This window comes from Hyperolius riggenbachi, chromosome 4 (genome assembly GCF_040937935.1).
Source record: "Hyperolius riggenbachi isolate aHypRig1 chromosome 4, aHypRig1.pri, whole genome shotgun sequence".
In the NCBI taxonomy this organism is placed as follows: Eukaryota; Metazoa; Chordata; class Amphibia; order Anura; family Hyperoliidae; genus Hyperolius; species Hyperolius riggenbachi.
Genome location: NC_090649.1, coordinates 38,952,575 through 38,977,543, shown reverse-complemented (window position 1 = coordinate 38,977,543; position 24,969 = coordinate 38,952,575). Strand labels below are relative to the sequence as shown.

The following is a 24,969-nucleotide window of genomic DNA, read 5'->3' as shown; positions in this document are numbered from 1 at the left end:
CCCGGAGGGACTCTTCTGCCAGGGAATTATACTATTTTAAAAACCAGTATACATCATACCATAGCTGGTACATCATACCATAGCTGGGAATACATACATGAGTATACATCATACCATAGCTGGGGATACATACATGAGTATACATCATACCATAGCTGGGGATACATACATGAGTATACATCATACCATAGCTGGAGATACATACATGAGTATACATCATACCATAGCTGGGAATCGAACCCAGATCTCACTGTGTGGTTGGCACGTCACCCTAAGCACTGTACCACTACAGAAGTAAGTGAAGCTAGCCTAAAAATTAACATTTATGCTCAATGCAATAGAACCATTAGGTTAGGGTTAGGCACCACCGGGGGGGTTTAGGGGTTAGGGATAGGTACAGAGAGGGTTCTGTGTGTTAACGCTAAATAACGATAAGGCTTTAACGCTAAATAACAATAAGGCTTTAACGTTAAATAGCGATAAGCGGCAAACGGATTAGCGGCAATACTGTGCGCCATTATTCACAGGCGCCATTTTCAGATGGATGCGTTCATGCACAAGCATAGACTATGAATGACTGCTTTATTACATGATTCCTTTGATCTGATATTAGTAGTCGAAAGTTTACTAAATCCCTGGTTACAAGTTGCTATACTCTTCTTTCCATGAGATAGCCCCACGGGACAAAGATTTCCCTACTAATGTTTACTAAAAACTGGTCTCAGTTTTTAGATTCTGCTTTGGTTCACTTCAATCTTTATGAAAACAGTTTACTTCTATTTGGAATGGAAGCTTGTTTCAGCAATCGAATGTATGTCATTTCTTGTGCAAAAATGCAATCAAAATTATTTACACAAAAAAAAAAATCTGACCAATGTACCACACACCTATGGTCAATTCCCCCCCCCCCTAATATGAATAAAATAATTGAAAGCTCAGAATAAATTGATTGGAACTGTACATCAATCCAATCCAACACACACCATACAATTCCTGATAAAGTTGGTCTGAAATTTCCAACATGTCCAATCTCCAAAAATCGGAAAAAAAAAACGGGAAATTCAATCGGATTCATCGATCGAAAATAAAGAAAAGGTCTCTTTTTTGCCGAACAACCTATCGAAATGATCGAATTGGTGGTAAATTGGATCTTTTAATTGTATGGTGTGTGGCCACCTTTAGTCTTTCCAGGGTGGTTGAGAAACCTCATGTAATATTTCTGTCCTCACAGATGAGCCGGCTGTCCTGGAGACAGAAGATCTGGACCGGAAGGCAATGCGGCTTGGCGGTGGATTGGATCCGGACACCATATCTCTGGCCTCGGTCACAGCTGTCACCACTAATGTCTCCAATAAAAGGTAACAGTGCCTAAGGGCCCATTCACACTTTGTAAATGCAAAAACACGCTTTAATAGCATGCTAATCGCAATCACAGAAAAATGCTGCATGCAACGCGTTTCCCGCTAATCGTGGAACGCCCGCGATCGGTGGCAATCGTGAGATCACTGCCATATAATTACAATTGTGCTAGCGCTTTGGCGATTAGCGGTAAACGGCTGCTATTCGTCCTAGTATGAATGTGCCCTAAGACCAGTCCAGGGGCTTTCCACACACAGTAACTCCATCAGTGACCTCCTTTCTATGCCATGACTGAAAAGATAACTCCCATAATTCAACTTTTTGTACTTTCCCCAGTGCGGTGGAGCAGGAAATAAAATAAAAGGGTTAAAATAAAATATAAATATAGTAGGGAGAGAAGAGCTGTCATTAGACAGTGTGTTATCTTGAAGTACATAAACTGCCTGAATATATATGAAGACCAAAAAAAAAAAACTATCCTAAGGCCCGGTTCGCACTTGCGTTAAAGGCAAACGGATCCATGAAAACGGATCTGATCACCGGTCGATCGGATCCGTTGCCACCCTGTTTCCGTTACGTTTCCCCACATACCCCCTTCCCCCTTACAGCGCCCCCCCCCCACCTCCCGACCCCCTTCAGCAAAGGGAATTTTGCTGGCTAGTACGGCCCGTTTCTTCACTAGTGTGAAGGAATGTTCCGGTTCCTCGTTGCCCCCAATGCAGCGCTTCAGCTTCCGTTCCGCTGGGCTCAGCAGTCCATAAAAATAGCTGCAGCAGGAAACTTGTGATCCATTCAGCGGATCGTGCAGAACGGATCAATGTGAACGTATCCTTAGGTTAACATTGGATCCATTTGTATCCGTTCTGATCCGATCCCTTCCGATCCGGGTACGCAGGGCCGGGGGCAAGGCTTCCCAGCACCGGAGGCAGAGAATCCAAACAAAGTATGTGCCTCCCCCGCTCCCCCTTCCTTCCTCAATAGCAGGTAATTACAAACACATAAATATGACTAAATGTCATATTTACGGATTCGATTGTGAAACCCTCTGAGGGACAGTTAGTGACAAGACAATACACTCTGTACAGCGCTGCGTAATATGTTGGCGCTATATAAATGCTTAATTAAATAAATAAAAGTAAATAAATGTGTTCTCAATACTGCAGTGTTCTCAGTCTACCCTCACTTCACAAATGGGAGAGTTAAGGTGGCCATACACTTATAGATTTGCAGCAGATTCGACCATCAGATAGATTTCTGTCAGATGCCTGTCAAGTCGAATCTGACAGGAATATATCTGATGTGTGCCACACACTAGGAACAGATTTCCAATAGATTTCAGAATGAAATCTATTGGAAATCGATTTAAATGCATTATTGCACCATTAGATCCAATGGAACTCTATGGGCCATCGATCTGCTGCCAGCAGCAGATCGACCTAGATTTTCCGTCCTGTCAGATAGATCAAATCGATCGAAATCGGACGCAAATCAGTCGATTGGCTGATTTGATAGAATCGACTTTCGAACAATCGATTCCATAAAATTGATCGATGGCTGAAATCTACCAGTGTATGGGCCCCTTTAGATTTAGGGCACTGCTGTATTGAGAACACATCTAGTCACGTAGGCAGCTATTTGATGTGATGTGTGTCTGTGTGCGATTCCCTCTCCTTAATTGTCTGTCCCTTGCACATACCTCCCAACTTTTTGAGCTAAGAAACAGAGACACTTAAGCCACGCCTCCGCCACACCCCTAATCACGCCCCGTCACACCCCTGATCACGCCTCATCACACCCCTGATCACGCCCCGTCACACCCCTGATCACGCCCTGCCACACCCCTGATCACGCCCCATCACACCCCTGATCACACCCTGCCACACCCCTAATCACGCCCCATCACACCCATGATCACGCCCCGTCACACCCCTGATCACGCCCGTAACACCCCTGATCACGCCTTGCCACGCTCCTAGTCATGCATACCTTAATTCAAACCACACTGGTCCTTTCTATCCTGGTTCATGTACCTTCATATTACCAATTAAAAATAAAGGGGCCCATACACTGGTCTATTTCAACCATCGATCGATTCTATAGAATCAATCGATCGATCAGAAATCGATTCTGTCAAATTCCCCATTCGATCGATTTGCAGCCGATTTCGATCGATTTCGATGGATTTGATCTATCTGACAGGATGGAAAATATAGGTCGATATGCTGCTGGCAGCAGAACAATGGCCCATAGAGTTGCATTGGATCTAATGGTCCAATAATGCATTTAGATCGATTTCCATTCCAATAGATTTCAGAATGAAATCTGCTCCTAGTGTGTGGCACACATCAGATAGATTCCTGTCAGATTGGACTTGACAGGAATCTGATGGTCGAATCTGTTGCAAATCTATTAGTGTATGGCCACCTTTAGATCCAATGCAACTCTATGGGCCATCGATCTGCTGCCAGCAGCAGATCAACCTAGATTTTCCATCCTGTCAGATAGATGAAATCGATCGAAATCGGACGCAAATTAATCGATCAGCTGATTTGATAGAATCGACTTTTGAACGATCGATTCCACAGAATCGATTAATCGATGGCTGAAATCGACCAGTGTATGGGCCCCTTTAGATTGAGAGCACTGCTGTATTGAGAACACATCGAGTCACATTGGCAGCTATTTGATGTGAAGTGTGTCTGTGTGGGATTCCCTCTCCTTAATTGTCTGTCCTTTGCACATACCTCCCAACTTTTTGAGCTAAGAAAGAGGGACACTTAAGCCACGCCTCTGCCACTCCCCTAATCAGAGCCGGGACAAGGTCCTTCAGCACCCAAGGCTGAGACACCAAAGTGCGCCCCCCCCATCCCTCCCACCCCAGCCATCACACAGTGATTGCTATTAGACTAATAGGTGCACCAGGGCCCCCAACCTCCCCAGCACCTTAATCTCTAGTTATATGGCTTGCAGTCACTGTCATGTATCCCCTTTTCTTATTTCTTTCTGCTTCAAACACTATTGGGAATGACAGCTGAATGAATTGTGCGCCCCCTCCTACACTGCGCCCTGAGGCTGGAGCCTCTCCAGCCTATGCCTCGGCCCGGCCCTGCCCCTAATCACGCCCTGCCACTCTCCTAGTCCTATATAATAAACTCCCTGTGTCGCTGCGTCCAGCTGTCCATGTGTCCCTGTTATTTGCTACTGCACATGTGCGCGGTACGGACACCTGGACGAGACCAGGGAGCGAGGCGAGCTGGTGCGGGCGCGTGTGTGGCGGGTGCGCGGGTTTGCGGGTGCGCGCATGCGCACTGGCGGCGGCGGTAGAAAAAAGATCTAGAACCTGTTTTTAAACGGGCTTGGGTCTACTAGTCATGCATAACATAATTCAAACCACACTGGTCCTTTCTATCCTGGTTCATGTACCTTCATATTAACAATTAAAAATAAGAAATATATGAATTTCAAGGATGAGAATAAAGTTTAGAGTCAATTAAACACATATTTCAGTAGAAAAATACATATATTTACACAGATCTGTACATGAGCCCTGAAAGAGGAACACATGAGGAGGAAAGAGGGACAGAGGGAAAGGGCATCCAAAGAAGGACAGTTGGGAGCTATGCTTTCAAAGCCCCCTTCCCCCTACCATACCTGCTTCTTCCCAGCAGTGACGTAGCTAAGGAGCTGTGGGCCCCGATGCAAGTTTTACTTCGGGCCCCCCCCCCAAGCACTCTATACATAACAATCGAGACAGCGCACCAAAACCTGCCAATGACAACTACAGTGTCAGAGGTGCAAAAAGGGGTTGAGGGGCAGCTTGGTAATGATCACTACTATTCAAAGTATCTATAGAAGTTATTATTATGAGCACAGGACCAATAGAGAGCTAATATTGTGGTTGAGGGAGGGCCCCGATGCAGTCGCAACCTCTGCACCCCCTATTGCTACTCCCCTGCTTCCCAGGCACCTGCGTGACAACAGCTGGGTCTCTGGCTTCCCTTTCCACTGTCCAGTCATCTGTGGGCACGTCTGGCATTCACTGAATGCTAGCAGGGGGTCCCTCCACCCTTCAGTCCAGCTGTGTCTCACACAACATGTCCAGAGGTGACTCTGCAGGAAGCCGACAACAGTTCCCTTACAGCAGAAGTTGGCTTCCTGCTGTTGCCTAGCAACACAATGCCACAGCCATCTCTTTGATGACAGTGCAGCTGTTACAGCTCAGACCAGACAGGCCAGCTCCATGACAGATAGGAGGATGACACCGAGTAGACTGGGGACGTTATTTTGGTGGAAACACTCAGAGGCTGTAGCCTGTCCAGGCCCTGCCTCGTCCCGGTGCTGCAGGTACGGACCATTTTTATGCGCTAATATGAACTGGGACTAACAGTGTATCATGCAGAGGCCCAGTGAGCACAAGTCATAGGGAGACCTGCGGGGGCCCTGGAGCAATTGTCCCCTTTGCCTTTATGGTAGTGCCAGCCCTGGTCACAAACAACCTAAAGGCAAAGCATTTGACGCTAGTCTACTTTAGGGGACCCACCGCAAAGATAGAGAATTTGAGCTGTGCTGAAAACGGAAAGAATTTCCGCTTTCAGCTCGTTGAAAACCCTACAAGTCATATATCTATGGAAAGCTGAGACTCTGCTCTAACAAATGATGCCACTTTCGGTGAGCAAAAGTTGAAACTCACCACGTAGGAGGCGCCGAACGGCCGCAATCACGGCTCCGTCGGCCATCTTAGTTCTGTGCTGCTGATATTTTTCTCCCTCCTCATTGGAGGGATTGTTAGCTGGGGGCGTGGCAGATTTTTTTTTTTTTCTTTAAGCCAGAGAATTGGCGAGTGGGTCCGTGACATATGATAGTTCCCCGGGACCGGGCATACCCCACCAGACAGCATCATCATCATCATCACCCGTGACCCTTCCCTGGACCAGAACATCACGGGATCCGGCGTGCCAGGAGGGAACCTCTGCCAGCCAGCAACATGGTGTCGTGGATCATCTCAAAGGCCGTGGTGTAAGCTGTCCTCACTGATCACTATAGCTGCCAGCTGCTGGGGTGGTGAAGGGTTAACCTCACCTGTGTTTACAAACAACAATACAGCTGTGTGTATGTGTGTAGATGGCCGACGGAGCCGCGATCATGGCCGTTTGGCGCCTCTTACGCGGTGAGCTTCAGGTTTTGCTCACCAAATGTGGCATCCTTCGTTAGAGCAGAGTCTCAGCTTTCCATAGATACATGACTTGTAGGGTTTTCAACGAGCTGAAAGCAGAAATTCTTTCCGTTTTCAGCACAACTCAAATTCTCTATGGGGATTTGCGGTGGGTCCCCTAAAGTAGACTAGCGCCAAGCATTTTGCCATTACACCATTCAGCAATGATATACCTGACAGGAAGTGCTAGGTGGGGGCGTGACCATGTCGTGCAGGGCCGGGGCATGTAAAAGGGCCTTAACTGTATAATGTAAGGTCTGGTATTGACAATTATGGTGCAGCCCAATGTCTGGATGGTCAAGCCGTGCCCCTTGCGGCGGTGGCGTAGCTAGAGATCATAGGGCCCCATAGCAAAACTTCCATGGGGCCCTCAGATGCAGCTACTCTTGGTACACACCATGCAAATTCCCATCAGATAGATGGGTCGATAGATCATTTCCGACAAATCCGATCGGATTTTCGATCATATTTTTCTGATCGATTTCATGATCACTTCTATCCATATCAATCATAAAACCGATCGAGAATTAGATCGAACCTGTCGGAAAGTATCTATTCGACCCATCTGTCTGACGAGAAATTGCATGGTGTGTACCATAGATACGAGTCAATTGGGCAATTTACATTCTCATGCAAACAACACTGCACCTAGATCATGGGCACTGAGACAAAGTCAGAGGGTGGAGAAACGGTAACAGGAAAAAAGGGCGCCGCCATTCACTCCCATTATAAATATCGTTTAATGGGCGCCGAACAGGAAAAAAGGGCGCCGGAGATTAATAACGTTTTTTAAACGGCGCCCGGAGATTTTTAATGTTTTATAACTGTGCTTGTGTTGATTTAAGTTTAGAAAATGCGCCCGTGACGAATAACGTTTATAAAAATACTAAACATATTTATCGTATTTAACTAAAACATTATTTAAAGTTTTATTCCTTACTATTTGTAAAACATTATTATCCACACAATAAAATTATTTAAAATTTGTATTCCTTAATGTTTGTAAAACATTATTATTCACAAAGTAGTGATTAGTACGTAATGTAAATTGCAATATATTTTTTTTAGTCACTATTTGTAAAACATTATTATCCACAGTCTTAGGGTTAGGCACCACCAGGGGGGTGGTTAGGGTTAGGCACTACCAGGGGGGTGGTTAGGGTTAGGCACTACCAGGGGGGTGGTTAGGGTTAGGCACCACCAGGGGGGTCTTAGGGTTAGGCACCACCAGGGGGGTGGTTAGGGTTAGGCACCACCAGGGAGGTCTTAGGGTTAGACACCACCAGGGGGGTGGTTAGGGTTAGGCACCACCAGGGGGGTGGTTAGGGTGAGGCATCACCAGGGGGGTGGTTAGGGTTAGGCACCACCGGGGGGTGGTTAGGGTTAGGCAACACCGGCGGGGTCTAAGGGGTAGGGTTAAGTACAGGGAGGGTTCTGTGTGAGAGTATGGTTAGGTATAGTTACAGTACAATATACACCACCAGGGGGGTGGTTAGGGTTAGGCACCACCAGGGGGTGGTTAGGGTTAGGCACCACCAGGGGGGTGGTTAGTGTTAGGCACCACCAGGGGGTGGTTAGGGTTAGGCACCACCAGGGGGGTGGTTAGGGTTAGGCATATCAGTAATGCTGTGGTCTAGCGCCCCGCATTCAGGTCATTTGGGGATCTGGCGAATGCCGGACCCCAAATTACTTCTCCCTCCGAGTTGCTATGATACAGAGAGAGAATGGTAGTTAGCGACGCCCGGAATATGCAGCAGCAGGGAGAGCCGGCCCGTCACCCTGCGCCAAAATGACAGGCGCCCAAAACAAATGTACACATTGCAGGAGCCCTGGGGAGCACAGTTGGGGAGTGACCTGAGGAGGCCCGGCAGCTAGCTTTGGGTCCTGTGGGGGAACTGGCCAGCAACAAGGGGGCCCTAATGGGGTCAGTGAATAATGGCGCACAGCGCCTATGCATAAAAATGGCGCCGCATTAAAAAGATACGCTTATCGCTATTTATCGTTAGTACTGCATAATAATGGCGCACAGAGAAAAAAGAAGAAAAACGGCACACACTAACGTTATTTATCAATAGTGGCACACACTAACGTTATTTATCAATAGTGGCACACACTAACGTTATTTATCAATAGTGGCACACACTAACGGTATTTATCAATAGTGGCACACACTAACGTTATTTATCAATTGTGGCACACACTAACGTTATTTATCAATAGCGCCCAACATAAGCCAAACTGCAGACATTATTTAACTGCAAAAGAGTGAATGGATTTAATGTAACACTGTCAAGGTTAGGGTTAGGCACCACCAGTGGAGTGGTTAGGGTTAGGCACCACCAGGGGGGTCTAGGGGTTAGGCACCACCAGGGGGGTCTAGGGGTTAGGCACCACCAGGGGGTGGTTAGGGTTAGGCACCACCAGGGGGGTTTAGGGGTTAGGGATAGGTACAGAGAGGGTTCTGTGTGTTAACGCTAAATAACGATAAGGCTTTAACGCTAAATAACAATAAGGCTTTAACATTAAATAGCGATAAGCGGCAAACGGATTAGCGGCAACACTGTGCGCCATTATTCACAGGCGCCATTTTCAGATGGATGCGGCCCTAATGCCACTTTAGGGGAGGGGGTTGTCTGGTGGCTAATTTTGCCCGGGGACCCCATTTTTACGAAACCCGGCCCTGATTTTGAGAATAAGACACACCTGAGAGGATCTCCTCACGTTAGCCCACTTTCTGTGTTTCCTCAATTTTCAGCATCAGCACTTCACTAATTGCCTCACTCCTGGAGCTGCTGCTTAACCAAACTGTAACATCTATGAAAATCGCCATGCGTTGTCCTCACCTGCAGTGCAGGAATTCTGTGTCCATCGTTGTTTTGTGAGCGATAATGAGTCCCTTGAGATTCCCTATGCTGCAGATAGTAAATATCTCTTTTTCATTCCCAAGTCTAATTCCCACAGTAATGAGTATTGCTTCTCTTTCTGCAGGTCCAAACCTGACATTAAAATGGAGCCCAGTGCAGGGAGGCCCATGGATTACCAAGTAAGTCTCTTGCGTTCATAATGGCGTATTTATTACCCGCAAAGTCAGTAAGGTCCACTGCTAAGGCAGGCTCTGTGTACCTGGCTGGTGTAACTGTGTTTTTACTATAACAGCAAAACAAGCGCTTTCCTCCTGTAGGACTCAAAGCATATAGGCTTGTTTTGGATCAGTTTTGCGGTTTTGAATATGTTAAAGGGGACAGTTATGTGATCATAAATACCAGAATAAACTGGTGACTTTTCAGTTTTGTTCTAAACACTTCTAGGGTTGGAGCTGTCTTAATTGGGTGGGACAAGGTGTTCCAAAGGGTACAGGCAGTATGACTGAAGACTTTTTTTGAGTTACTTTGGGGATGACGAAGCTATTAGATCCTGTTGATCTGAGGATAAGAGAGCGCAGGGTAGAACAAGATGACACCGCACCTTAAAAAAGCCAAAGCCAGAGACAAAGGGAGCTCAAATTACGCAGTAAAAAATTGGATTTGGAGAGAGAGAGAAGGAAAAATACTCACAAAGTAAGGTTGCTGAGGGTGCAACCAACCAATCCAGCAAGTGGAGATTATAAACTCTTCTCCACTCAGGTGAATGTAAATGTTGGCGCCCCCAGAGGTACCCAATAAAATTGCGGGTGCCAAAGCATGCCAATATGCAAACTGCTGCAGCATTACATCGCGGCTTTTTTAATGGGCACCTATGGCGGCGCCTTTTTTTCTGTAGGTTCTCCTGTGCCCTTTTTTCCGGTTTTGACAATGCCCATCGCATGTAATGTTTTAATTTTACTTGAGGTGCTTCTTAAAATACTAAGCATGGTTCCTTTTTTCCTGGGTTTGCGTTTGAGTTAAAATGATGACAAATTTTAGTCTGGGGTCTCAAACACCAGTCCTCATGGGCCGAGGTCCTCAGACATTTTTAGCACAGCTCAAATTAATTGAAGGGACTGAATCAGGAAAGGTGCGTCTCATCAAGTAGAACACATTACTCCATTGGTCAGTCCATCCTAAATACTGGCATAGCTATGGCCCTTGAGGACTAACGTTCAGCATCCCTGACATGAGTGGACATTTGAACCAGGCACACATCCACAGGTCCAGATCAGAGTCCACAAGCGTTGTGTTATGTTTCTCGGGGGTTGATGAATCCTCTGTTTTCCAGGTTAGCATTACGGTGATTGAGGCCCGTCAGCTGGTGGGATTAAATATGGATCCCGTGGTCTGCGTTGAGGTTGGGGAAGAGAAAAAATACACCTCCATGAAGGAGTCAACAAACTGCCCATACTACAATGAGGTAAGTGCAAATACTGTACTAAAGGATGGTCTCTGACATGTATGTGCGAGATGGTTTCTGCATAATGTGTACAAGGTGGCCGCTGTTTTCTACAAAATGACCTCCAAAATGGATGCACAAATTGGCCGTGAAGATGTGTGCCTGAAATGTCCTCTGTGATGTGCACACAAAGCAGATAGGCAACAAAGGTGTGAGAAATTGTATGCTGCTATGTAAGTCAATGTTAATGATGCAGCCCACAAGTTGGCCTCTGAGAATAATGTGTGAACAAGATGACTGCTGGCGTATGTATTGGGCCACCTATGATTTATGGCTGATGTTTGAGCTCTGCTATGATTTCCGGCCAATATTGGGGGACCTAAGTGCTAGAGATTTGTAAAGCGATTGTGATTAGCGGTTTACAATCTGATTGGTTTTGCAAGGGATTTTGGGTACAGCTGGTGGTTCTGGGTAATTTTGGGGGTTCGGATCCCAAGCAGCCAAATTTGTCAGCATTTCAGGTAGGACAGCATGCATTCCATTTAGCTCTGATACTTCCTGATTCCAAGCTGGAGTCCTGCTGTCTAGTACTGAAATGGTTCTGAATGTGGTGGTCCAGGTTCCAAACCCCGTGGTCCCGAATTTGAGTCCCAACACTAGTTCTGGGTAGTAAAAGCCCTAAAACTAGTTCTGGGCTGTAAAATCACTTTGTACAGCTATTGAAAAGGGATTTTGCAGCGTTCCTTTACTTAACCCCTCCCTACTGCTTCTATGCATATCTACGCCCCATAAAACTGCACTTGCGCAACAGGGGAGTAATTATGTGCACCTGTTTATTTACCTCGGTACTCACGATCCTCACTGCACTCCTGTTTGTGTGGCGACCTCTTCTGGCCAAAAAGTAAAAATACACCCACATACACTATTATATATAAAACGAATTACTTAGTTATTCCCCTTTCATCCCTACCCCATAATTACCAAAATAAAAAATATGACATAATTAAAAAAAAAAATGCAGTTACCTTAAGACCTTTTATAGTATGTATGTCATAAGGATAGATTACTGTTATTTTTGCAAATAAAGGCTTGTAATTATTGATATGGTGTAAAAAAAAGCGCCAAAGAGAAAAAATAAAATATTATCGCCAGACAATGTGCTAGGGACATAATTAAAATGTTGTGATAACCGGGACAAATCGGAAAAATAAAATGTGTGGGCTTTATCTACAATAGCACATTTTACTTTAAAACTATAATGGCTTAAAACTAACTTTTTCTTCTTATTTTTTTTTCTTCTGATTCTTTTTAAAATGCATATAAATTAAAATTAATTATTTAAAAAAAAATTACTTCCAAACAAAAGCCTAATTTGTGCCCCCCCCCCCCCCAAAAAACAATATATACATCATTTTGGTGTAAAAAGTAATGATAAAGTTATTGGCAATGAAGAATGAGAAGCATGATGTGAAAATTGCTCTGGTTTTTAAGGGGGAAAAAACTGTGTTTGTGAAGAGGTTAATATTGAATCGCAAATGTTAAAAAAATGCTGCTCCTGGCGATCATTGGCGATTCCAAAGTGCAGGTGAAATCATTCTAGTGGCCCCTAGCCTTACTGTCATATATGATGTCTTGGCCGGTGTATCTCAGTCTGTAGATAGCCAGGCAGATATGTGTGAATTCTCTCTATGTAACTCTATTCTCTCCTCTAATAATCAATGTCTCTCTCTCTGTGTCCCCGCAGTACTTTGTATTTGATTTCCACGTGCCTCCGGACGTGATGTTTGACAAAATCATCAAGCTGTCAGTAAGTCACCATGCCTGCGGTTCCCTTTCCACATAGAGTATGATATTCTGCAGTGTGCAGAGCCATTCCCTTCTCACGTGTAAAGCCGCCAGCACACATCCTGATCTCAGCCGCCAGTCCCCCTCCTCCGGGAGTATTGCCGATATTAGCAGACGTCCAACAAGAACCCAACGTTGTGTTTATGCTCCTAATAATGAGCTCTGCGCGCAGCGAGACGAGAGAGGCTGGGAATATCGGCGACATCCCAGAGTAAACAAACAACATGCAGAGGTATATATTTATAGGTTTAATACCTCTTATTTAGCATTCCAATTAAATCATTAAAGGGAATTCGAAGTGAGAGGGATATGGTGGCTGCCATATTTATTTCCTTGTAAACAATTCCAGTTGCCTGGCCTCCCTGCTGATCCTCTGGTATAAGTAGTGTCTGAGTCAAAACACTGGAACAATATGGCTAATCCAGTAAATCCCAAGTCACCTGAGTCGGAGCCAGGGCCGGATTTCTGGCAAGGCCACATAGGCCATGGCCTAGGGCACCAGAAATGTAGGGGCGGCTCAGTGAGGGGCAGTAAAGCTGTTCTATGCAGCCATCCCTACCTACAGGGACAGCTTTAACCTTTGAACTCTCTGTCCTGTGTACTTGTGTCGTCTCTGCAAGACCTGTAAGCTCTATCCTGCAGGTACACTTCAGCCTAACTCACATGGTGGCACAATGGGTCCATCATTAATGAGATGGCAAACATAACGTAAAAGTTCTTAAGGAAAACATAACTAATAATCTATACACGTATTACTGAAATAGTTATTGTCTGTGACATCCAATGATGTAAGTACAATTCTCATTGGGGCACACAGAGATAATAACCATACAGACGGTATAGTTGGCCTTGGGCGGTAAAAAGTACAAATCCAGCCCTGGTCGGAGCACCTGATCTGCTGCATGCTTGTTCGGGGTCTATGGCTAAAAGTATTAGAGATACAGGATCAGCAGGACTGCCAGGCAACTAGTATTGTTTTAAAAGGAAATAAATATGGCAGCCTCCATATCTCTCTCACCTCAGGTTCCCTTTAAATCTAAAATGAAAGCCACACCCCAGAAACAAATGTATTCCTAGCTCGGGGTTGGTACTAAGTTGCTAAGCTTGTTTTTAACAAGCTGTTCCTTGATTGGTTAATGTTAAACAAATCTCTGACGAGTAGCCCAGACACAAGCCACTTCCTGCTCCACAGACTGTGTGTTCTATAGGCTGCAGTATTCTCAGAGAGATTCAGTCTGTGCTCCACCCCCCTGCAGTCTGAAGAGTAAGGCTCTGTTCCCACTTGAGTGGAGAACAGACATTTTTTGTCTGTTCTCTTCTCAATGCTAAACGGACAGTGAACGACTCCTATTTTTTGAATAGGAGCCTGTCAAACATGTCACTCTGCCATGAATCCAATAAAACACCAGACTTTGAAGTCACCTTTGAATTATATGATAATCCTAAGGGCTTTTTCACACTAACACATGCATGAACCTGATTTCGTGCACGTGTTATGATGCCCGGCATAACATCTGGAACTTGCGGTTCAACGCGTTTCAGTGGCGCTAGTTCTAATTCACCTGACGGTAAAACGCCTGCGTCCTAAAATTAGATGCTCCCAGAAGCGTTTATTTTTTACATATATTTTTTCTATATACCCACTTTTTGTTTTGCAGACCATTCAACAAGTACCCTCCAGGGCGCCTCCTACCCTCTCGCATTGGCAGTAGCAAGGGCTCATGGGAGCTCAGTCTGGGCAGGAGGAGGGGGAGGTGTTACTAGCCATTGAGTTCAGAGGCAGAGGGGAGGAGGGAGGAGGGGGGATTAGGTTTTTTTCACAGTCTGAGTGCTGATGGTGCATACAAGCCTGCCTCTGTGTAATGTTTACAAACAACATGGCTGCTGTCATTGTATCACTGGAAGAAATAATCATTTTCTATTAAAGCTGTTTGCAGCTAGTTTTGCTGTGTAAACTATCTAAACTTTAGATACGATATATAGACAAGTTACTTGTTATAGTTCGTTTTTCATCTCGGATCTGCTTTAAAGAGAACCCGAGGTGGGTTTGAAGAATATTATCTGCATACAGAGGCTGGATCTGCCTATACAGCCCAGCCTCTGTTGCTATCCCAAACCCCCCTAAGGTCCCCCTGCACTCTGCAATCCCTCATAAATCACAGCCACGCTGCTGACAAACAGCTTGTCAGAGCTGGCTGTGTTTATCTCTATAGTGTCAGTCTGCTGCTCTCCCCGCCTCCTGCAGAACTCCAGTCCCCGCCTGCATCCCTTCCCTCCCTGCTGATTGGAGGGAAGGGACGGGGCAGGGACCGGAGCTATGCAGGAGGCGGGGGAGCAGCTGAGACTGACACTACAGATGTAAACACAGCCTCACAGCACGGCTGTGATTTATGAGGGATTGCAGAGTGCAGGGGGACCTTAGTGGGGTTTGGGATAGCAACAGAGGCTGGGCTGTATAGGCAGATCCAGCCTCTGTATGCAGATAACATTCTTTAAACACACCTTGGGTTCTCTTTAAGTGTGTACTAGCCCATTGATTAACACGAGTTCTGTGCAGAAAACGTGCACGAAAACAGTCAAGTGTGTTCCCTGCGTCAGGGTTTACTGAACTTTGTGACATGAAGTTTTAAAGCACATTCATCTAAAAATATAGCAATTGTTAAAGGAATACTATCAATGACCAAATGTTCTAAAATGACAATATACAAGAAATGTCTAAGTAGCTGTGTAAACATTTTCCTACTTTTCTTGTTAGAGGCAAAAGCTGTAATGCATTGTGTGTAGAATTTATCTACATTTGGAATGTCTCATTTGCATAGGTGAATCTCTGCAGTCTGACATGCTAAGAGCATGTAATATTAAAGAAGAGTTATATGAAAACAAAAGCCTATCAGGTTTCACACACACAATTACAAATGTTTGTTTCACATAAGATACATTTCCTCTGCTCTCTGTGAGAGAAATCTTTGTCTGTCTCTGACTGAGCTCTCTGCACACACAGAGTCAACAGATACATTGTGAGGGAATTCCCCCTCCCCTTATGGCTTACTCTGGCTCAGATTAGAGCAGACTGCCTTCAGAAAAGTGTGAAAGGAATTAGATAACAGTAAACAAAGAGATACGGATTTAAATGTGTACGGATTTAAATGTGTACACCAGTACTTAGCAGCAATTCCCAAATTCCTATCTCAATTGAAAAAAGCATGTTAATCGATAGTGTTCCTTTAAAGGGTTTGCAATCTTTCTATTATTACCGCTGTACTTGAGAAGACTACAGGAGGTCCACAGAGAGGGGCTTGTTTGTACCTCAATATCTTGTGTTTTATGCTGCTCTCTGTTTCTCCACAGGTCATCCACTCCAAGAACCTCCTGCGGAGTGGAACCTTAGTTGGGTCCTTCAAGCTGGATGTGGGGACAGTCTACACACAACCTGGTATGTACCAGTAGGGGGCAACATACAATACTCAAATGTGTCTTTTCCTAGGTCAAGACTTCATAACTAACCATGGCCTATCGTGTCCTTCTTCCAGAACACCAGTTCTACCACAAATGGGCCATCCTGTCCGACCCTGATGACATCACGGCAGGGTTGAAAGGTTACCTGAAATGTGACGTTGCGGTCGTTGGAAAAGGGGACAATATAAAGACGCCTCACAAAGCTAATGAGACAGACGAAGATGACATTGAAGGGTGAGTGACATGGTTGTGACGTGTTTCTGTCACCTCCAGCGACTGTGGCACTAGGGCATACATGGCAAAATCTGGCTTCCAGTGCCACCAAACTTGGCTCGTAAGTGGTTACCCCACTGTTGCTATTTACAGTTCGAGAGGGAGCAGGAAAAAAGGGCGCCGTCAGAGGGTGGACAAAAAGGCTGCCGCCATAGACTTTAATGCAATTATCATTAATACGGCAAAAAAAAGCATAAAAAGAAGGGCGCCGCAAAAAATTTCATGAATAAGATTATAACATTATAGTTTTTGAGGTAGTTATCGTTTTAGAAGTTTATAACGTTATAGTTTTTGTCATATTATTTTGTTAATAAGTACAGATTTTACGTTTTCAAAGGTATTATCATTAATATATATAAAAGGGTGATTCTGCAGAGGGAGTGGTTAGTGTTAGGCAACACCAAGGGGGGTGGTTAGGGTTAGGCACCACCTAGGCGGCGGTTAGTTTTAGGCAACACCAGGGGGGTGGTTAGGGTTAGGCACCACCAGGGGGTGGTTAGGGTTAAGGCTCGTACACACGCTTGATTCTATGGAACAACGGGTCTTTCAGACCCTCCCGCTGCACAGATCGTTCAGAAACTGCCTTATCAGTCTGCCTGACAGACTGTACACACGCTCTACTGTCGCTGGAACGCCCGCCCGGCGGGAGGGTCTGACGGACCCGTCGTTCCATAGAATCAAGTGTGTGTACGAGCCTTTAGGCACCACCGGGGGGTGGTTAGGGTTAGGCACCACCGGAGGGGGGGATGGTTAGGGTTAGGTGCCACTAGGGGAGTGGTTATTTTTAGCCACCACCAGGGGAAGGTTCTGTGTGAGGGGGTATGTTTGGGTTAAGCAGTATTGACGAAAAAATTTACGACATTTAACGCTAATATTTATTCGTTACTATTTCTCATTTATTTTTGCAACAGTAATTATCGCTAATAAAGCTTGACAACGATGATTCTTGTTAGCAAATTTCATTAATACCTGGCGCCAAATTCGTTAATAACCCGGGCCCTTTTATCACGGCGCCCTTTTTTCATGCACACGTTAGAGAACTGTTTGCCGGCGAGCAGTATTCTGCGAACATCGGCTGTTCGCATTCGCGGCGAATAGTGAACATTTGCCGTGTTCGATTCGCCCCCTATACATCATCATTGAGCTAAACTTTGACCCCTTACCTCACAGTCAGCTGACACATGGCATCCCTGATATACATAAAGCATACTAAAGATTTTCTTTTGCCGAGGTTAAACGCCAGATTATAGGGGGTAAGCAGATTGTCATGTAATTCTTTAGCAGTTCTGTAAAATTCCATCCACAGTCATACTCAGGCCCTAAAGATAAATGAGGGAACTGATAAAGTGGTGGTAATTAGTCCCGGCTTCCTGTATGGCCTTATCATGATGTGTGTGTAATTATCTCATGCTATGGCTGGCTGGAGCTTCCTCTGTCTATTGTATCTGCTGTAGAGATAACCGAGCATGAAAGGAGGTCAGTGTGCCTCACGTGTGCCATGAAGCTTCATATAAATGCCCCCTCCACATCAAATACACCCCCACGTATCCAGCTCTTCATTATCACTGGCCCCAGGCTTCATATCCTGCCAGTCCGGGTCACATCCAGTCAGGGAGATCCATCCACGCTGCACTCAGGATCTGCTGCTCGCTGGTAAGGGGTGTAACACCAGAGATAAAACTGAAGGAAATGGAGATTCAGAAGCAGGAGAAAGTACATATTTTTAAAGGGTACCTGTAGTCAGGAAAATGAAGAAGTTAGATACTAACCTCAGTAGAGGGGAGTCCTTCCTCCTCATTGTGTGACCAAACTCTTTCAGCTTCACCATTGCTCCTTCCAATGAACCATCAGGGACAGGGTTTGATTCTTAAAGCTAATGGGAATCTAAAAAAAAAATACAAAATGAACAAGATACTTACCTAAGGAGGCTCTGGGTCCTGTAGAGCTTTCCCGCTCCGCTCACGGTCTCCTTGTTTAAAGAGAACCCGAGGTGGGCAGATGGGGGGCAGAGGTATGTTCTCTGCCTCATAGCATGCCTCTGTGTCCTCACACCGCCCGCCGCTCTCTGCCCCCCCCCCCCCCCCCCACTGCCATGCTATAGTGCTACGAGATTGGCGACAATATTTATCGCTATCTCGGAGGTAAACACAGGGGAGAGGGATTCCCTGATCAAAACGCCCACTAACGGCATTCCAGCAGGCTAAACCCAGCTGCCATTAAGCAGCTCTCTTTCCCTGGCCATGCCCCCCGGGTCCGTTAAAAATGGCGCCGGCCAAATAATGGCGCCAGACAGTGAACGAAAATGTCTTCTAAACGAAAAATATCGTTTTATGTTTTTTTTTCGTTTTAGGTGCAGGCTGGGTGGCTAGTGCAGGCTGGGTACCATAATAGGAGACCTCAGATCAGCGGCGACATGTAGCCTGCCTCCCTCCCTGCAGAGTGCGAGCGGAACGTTAGTATGAGAAGACTCAACAGGACTTGACATGTCTGCAATGTCCGCTTCTCTCCCCGCAGCGCGCCGAGCATCATCTACTAGGTAACAGCGTGTCTCCTTACTGTGACGCGCCGCCGCCAGTACGTGCAGGCGCATCACAGTGAGGAGACACGCTGTTACCTAGGAGATGACGCTGGAGCGCTGCAGGGAGAGAAGCTGTCATCGCTGGCATGACGGATCCCGGTGAGTCTTCTCATATCTAACGCACCGCTCGCACTCTGCAGGGAGGGAGGGAAGGGCATTAGTGAGATGCAAAAAGCAAAAACATAAACGAAAAATATCGTTTAGGACAACAGCGCCATTTTTTAACAGTCAGAAACGATAAAAAACATTCTACAATGATTTCCTATGAGGCGCCATTTTTATAAAAACGATGTCTGGTGCCATTTTTAACTAGACCCCATGCCCCCTGCCGGTCCAACGCCTCCCTGCATGCTGGATGAGAGAAGGAATCTCGCATTTCAGCTTTGTGACCTATAGGTCATGAAAGTGAAAGTGGGCCAGTGCAGCCCCACGGGAGTGGCAGGAAGTGGTGATTTTTGCGGCTACCTGATGCACTCAGCCCGCCGGATCAGGTAGCCTCCTTATTTTTATTTTTTTGAGCCCACCTTGGGCTCTCTTTAAGCACTGGATCACCCGCTGCGGGAGGATTGGGAAGTCTTTGGGAGTGTTCCTGAAGATGGATGGTTCCATACTGTGCATGTGTGAGCTTGCAAGAAGACTTCCGAAGCCTTCTTCTGCTGCGGTAGAATGCAGTATTTGACCAATTGGTGGAATACTGCTACTGGGGAGCCAGTGCTGGAACGCAGGATCTGTGAGAGGAGCTGGAAGGTTCTATAGAACCCAGGGCCCTCCCTCCTCCTAAGTATCTTTTTGTTTTTGTTTTTGTTTTGCTGGTTCCCACTCATTTCAAAGGATTGTCTGATTGAATCTTCTTGCATTCCAAGGACTCTCAAAAATCTACTCCAGCACCACAATTTGAAGGCATTGATTCTTCGGCACTCAGACATAAATAGGCACTTGTAGCAGTGGCGGCGCTACACTGGGGCTTGCCCAGGCTTCAGCCCCAGCTGGCAACTTGTTAGCCCCTATTAAAGCCCCCCCGCTGGCCGTGGCCACCGCAAGTCTGTACTTGCGTATTTATTAGCCAGCCGCGCTAATAAGGGATGCGGGAGCCTGCTTTATTCCTCCCTCCCTCCTCCCTTCCTCTGAATGCCCCCACCTGCTGTGAATGACTGTCCCCCCCCCCCCCGTAGGCAGTGTGTGCGGAGCAGAGCGGAGCGGTAGGTCCTCTTACCGCAATCCATGCTCACCGGCAACTAGTCTCTTGCTTCCTGTTTACCATGACGTCACAGGAAGCAGGAGACTAATTGCCGGTGAGCATGGATTGCGGTAAGAGGACCTACCGCTCCGCTCTGCTCCGCACACACTGCCTACGGGGGGGGGGGGGGGGGGGGGACAGTCATTCACAGCAGGTGGGGGCATTCAGAGGAAGGGAGGGAGGAATAAAGCAGGCTCCCGCATCCCTTATTAGCGCGGCTGGCGCCTCGATCATTTTCTTCCTGTCTTCTCTCCCCAGGGCAATCTCCTCACACACAGGGGCACCTTCCTCCCCACCCACAGGCATTCTCCCCCCTCCACTGACGACCCCCCTACCCACTGGCACCCTCCTCCCCACCCACTGGCACCCTCCTCCTACCCACTGAGACTATCCTCCTACCCACTGGCACCTTTCTCCCCCACCCAGTGTCACCCTCCTTTCCACCCACAGGTACCCTCCTCCCCACCCAGTGTCACCCTCCTCCTTCCCACTGACACCCTCCTCCTACCCACTGGCACCTTTCTCCTCCACCTAGTGTCACCCTCCTTACCACCCACAGGTACCCTCCTCCCCACCCACTGGCACCCTCCTCCTACCCACTGACACCCTCCTCCTACACACTGGCACCCTCCTCCCCACCCAGTGTCACCCTCCTCCTTCCCACTTACACCCTCCTCCTACCCACTGGCACCTTTGTCCTCCACCTAGTGTCACCCTCCTTTCCACCCACAGGTACCCTCTTCCCCACCCACTGGCACCCTCCTCCTACCCACTGACACCCTCCTCCTACACACTGGCACCCTCCTCCCCACCCAGTGGCACCCTCCTTTCCACCCACAGGTACCCTCCTCCCCACCCACTGGCACCCTCCTCCTACCCACTGGCACCCTCCTCCTACCCACTGACACCCTCCTCCTACCCACTGGCACCCTCCTCCCCACCCAGTGGCACCCTCCTTTCCACCCACAGGTACCCTCCTCCCCACCCACTGGCACCCTCCTCCTACCCACTGACACCCTCCTCCTACCCACTGGCACCCTCCTCCCCACCCAGTGGCACCCAGTGGAAACGCAGTCTGTCATTATGTGCATTAACTGGTGAAAAGCTGTCCCTTATGTGCATTTACTGCGGAAACGCAGTCTGTCATTATGTGAATTAACTGGTGAAAAGCTGTCTCTTATGTGCATTTAATGGGGAAACTGTCTGTCATTACATGCATTAACTGGTGAAAAGCAGGCTCTTATGTGCATTTAATGGGGAAACTGTCTGTCATTACGTGCATTAACTGGTGAAAAGCAGGCTCTTATGTGCATTTACTGCGGAAACGCAGTCTGTCATTACATGCATTAACTGGTGAAAAGCTGTCCCTTTATGTGCATTTACTGCAGAAACGCAGTCTGTCATTATGTGCATTAACTGGTGAAAAGCTGTCTCTTATGTGCATTTAATGAGGAAACGCTGTCTGTCATTACGTGCATTAACTGCTGAAAAGCTGATTCTTATGTGCATTTACTGGTGAAAGGCTACCTGTCATTATGTGCGTTTACTTAATCTTTTTTTCATGTAACTACGTTAGCTGGTACAACTACATTACAGTTAGCCCCGCCCACATGACATCATGACCACGCCTAAATGTTCGCCGCGAATTCCTCCCCCCCAAGCCCGGCCTGCCAGCCCTTGTGCCCCCTTCGAGCCCCCCCAAAAATCTGAAGCTGGAGCCGCCACTGACTTGTAGTAACAGTATGCGCCTTCACTGTAAAATTGCTTTGATAGTATAGCCTTGGCCCTGCACTGCCACACTGAGGGATCGAGGTTCAGAATCCCGTCGGGGAAACTTGCCTCATACATGCGTATCAGGCTGTAGAGTTCTGGATAGACAGACAGGAAGACAGATACAATATATAGATAGATAGATAGATAGATAGATAGATAGATAGATAGATAGATAGATAGATAGATAGATAGATAGATACTGTAGATAAGATAGATAGATAGATAGATAGATAGTGTTCATGGCATGCCACTTTAATGATCATCTTTCTTCGCCCAGAAACCTCCTCCTCCCAGACGGCGTGCCTGCAGAACGACAATGGGCTCGCTTTTATGTCAAGATTTTCCGCGCTGAGGGTCTGCCCCGGATGAACACCAGCATCATGGCCAACGTCAAGAAGGCCCTTATCGGTGAGAACAAGGACTTGGTGGACCCTTACGTCCAAGTGACATTCGCCGGACAAAAGGTAATCCATACCATGCTTATTGGTGCTGCCACTTAGTATTGCTGGTGGAACTGTGATTGTAGTTTAGGTTACGCATTGAGCAATACGGGGTTTTATAAAAACTCCTAAAATTGTGGCTATAAAATAACTTTTTCATTAAAAATGACTCGGAATGAGGTGGCCCTGAAGGACCTCACTGCAATATTACTTCTGTGTCTTATTCTCAGCACCAGCACAGTTTTCTTCTAGGGTGCTTAAAACGTTTTTGTTTTAGGTAAAAACAAATAATGAGGAATTATTTTTATATTTTTTGGCCACAGGCAAACCAGGCAGATGAACACGATGGAAACCACTAGCCACTGCCCCCCCCCCCCCCCCAATGTACATGTAGCCCCTCCCATCTGTATTAATACTTTACCTGCTGCAGTCACCCGCTGTATCCGGACTCCTCTTCCGGGTTCACGCCCCAAGTGGTTGATGTCACAATGAGTGGGGGGCGTGTGTGTCACACTTAACTGCTCCTCATGCAGTATCCTGGCGACCACGTGGAGCGTGTACGCAGGGCCGCCATCAGAAATTTTGGGGCCCCTCACACATCATCAGGCCTGGGCCACCCTCCATGGGCCCACCCACTGGTTGCTGTGCTCCCCCACTAGCCACCCCACCCTACCAGTATAGGTAGCCTGGTATTGGTAGTGCACCAGTATAGGTTAGCCAGGTACAGGTGCCCTCAGTATAGGTAGCCAAGTATAGGTGGTGCCCAGGGCCGGGCCGAGGCATAGGCTGGAGAGGCTCCAGCCTCAGTGCGCAGTGTAGGAGGGGGCGCACAATTCATTCAGCTGTCATTCCTAATTGTGTATTAAGCAGAAAGAAATAAGAAAAGGGAATACATGGCAGTGACTGCAAGCCATATAACTAGATATTAAGGTGTTGGGGAGGTTGTGGGCCCTGTGGCACCTCTTAGTCTAATAGCAATCATCAGTGTGTGACGACTGGGGTGGGAGGGATGGAGGGGCGCACTTTGGTGTCTCAGCCTTGGGTGCTGGAGGACCTGGTCCCTGCTCTGGTGGTGCCCCAGTATAGGTAGCTAGGTATAGGTGGTTCCAGCCCCAGTATAGGTTGCCAGGTATAGGTGGTGGCCCAGCATAGGTAGCCTGTAGCCAGATGTAGGTGGTGCCCCAGTATAGAGTGTCCGCTGTAGCGGGCTCATTTAATTGCTCCCCACATTCAAGCGCTGATGTCACTCTCAGTGCTGGAACACGGTGTGCTGCAGTCAGCACATGCGGCCCTTCCAGCGCTTTGTGGGGGACCAGGGCCCCCAGCTGCCCTGGGCCCCTCACTGCAGTGTCAGTTGTCCCCCCCTGATGGCTGCCCTGCGTGTACGCAAAGAGGAGTCCAAATACAGTGGGTGACTGCAGCAGGTAAAGTATTAATGCAGAGGGAGGGCAAAGCGACAAGGTCAGAATCAATTTATTTTCGCCAAGTAAGTTTTCACCTACAAGGAATTTGTCTTGGCGGCATCACAAGGCCAATTAGCCAAAGATTCCATGCTGAAATCGAATGGGAATTGGCCTGCGGTTTATGGCGGCCGACAGATCTCTCTCCGATTGGATTCAATCAGAGGGAGGTCTGTCTTTTGGCTGATTGATCGAGAAAGGGAAGGCGAAGGGTTCTATAGAGCCTTCCCATTTCTCTCTTCGTCCCGCCGTTGGCTCCTGCACTGAATTTCCCGTTAGACATGGGTCGGAGACTGCTCTATTCCACTGCAGGAGGCTTCAGCAGTCTTCAGGAGCACTCCGGCTCCCAAAGAAGGGCAGCTCTATACTGCGCACATGCAAGTGCTCTGGTTCACACACTTATGTGTGCGCAGCACAGAGCCGCCCATCTTCAGGAGCCTGAGTGCTCCCGAAGATTGCCATAGCCTCCTGCAGTGGGCGATTTAAATGGGGGAGCCTACGAGGGAACGAGGGGATGAGGAGAGGAACAGGAAGGGGCTATAGGACCCGGAGCCTTCCCTCTACTTATTTTTAATTTTTTTATTTATTTATATCTGGCTTCAGATTCCTTTTTATTTGGCAGCGCCGTCTCTATAGCATTGACGATCACAACACATCACATCTCAGCTTCTGACTTGCTGAAGTTTTCCGATGGATGAGCGCGATCTTCAGAGCGTCTCCCTCCTTCGCTGCATAATTATTAGAGAACAGGGAGGCCCGAGCGGACTGAGCGCTTTAATAACCCCTGGAAAGATGGGAAAGACTGACAGAAGCAATTACTTTCTATCCCGGCAGCTTGGCGCTGGCAGTTAAGGGCAGGGAAACGGCGCGATTTTAATAATGTCACAACCCACCGCCATGTTAAAATGAGCTAATAACGCATATTTCATTAGAACGCGGCTCCCGCGCTCCCCCTTTTCATAAGTTAACTCCCGCGCCTTAGCGTTTCATGAAACCGTCTTGCATTCCTCGGAGGATTTAATGATTTTATT

The 24,969-nt window shown here is 47.1% G+C and overlaps 1 protein-coding gene across 17 annotated transcripts in view; it reads left to right on the top strand.

Annotated features, from left to right (window-relative positions):
• The window catches only part of OTOF (otoferlin), a 500,418-nt gene that overhangs the window by 327,790 nt on the left and 147,659 nt on the right, over positions 1–24,969 (top strand). For 16 of the 17 annotated variants that reach the window (XM_068279952.1, XM_068279942.1, XM_068279943.1 and 13 more), the window contains 7 exons: positions 1,232–1,358; positions 9,560–9,614; positions 10,766–10,897; positions 12,621–12,683; positions 16,070–16,154; positions 16,252–16,411; positions 22,316–22,502. In XM_068279952.1, coding sequence (XP_068136053.1) covers positions 1,232–1,358; positions 9,560–9,614; positions 10,766–10,897; positions 12,621–12,683; positions 16,070–16,154; positions 16,252–16,411; positions 22,316–22,502 — 809 coding nt within the window. Of the gene's footprint in view, positions 1–1,231; positions 1,359–5,547; positions 5,704–9,559; positions 9,615–10,765; positions 10,898–12,620; positions 12,684–16,069; positions 16,155–16,251; positions 16,412–22,315; positions 22,503–24,969 lie in introns of those variants that run through there. The other variant, XM_068279955.1, reaches the window with a different exon arrangement.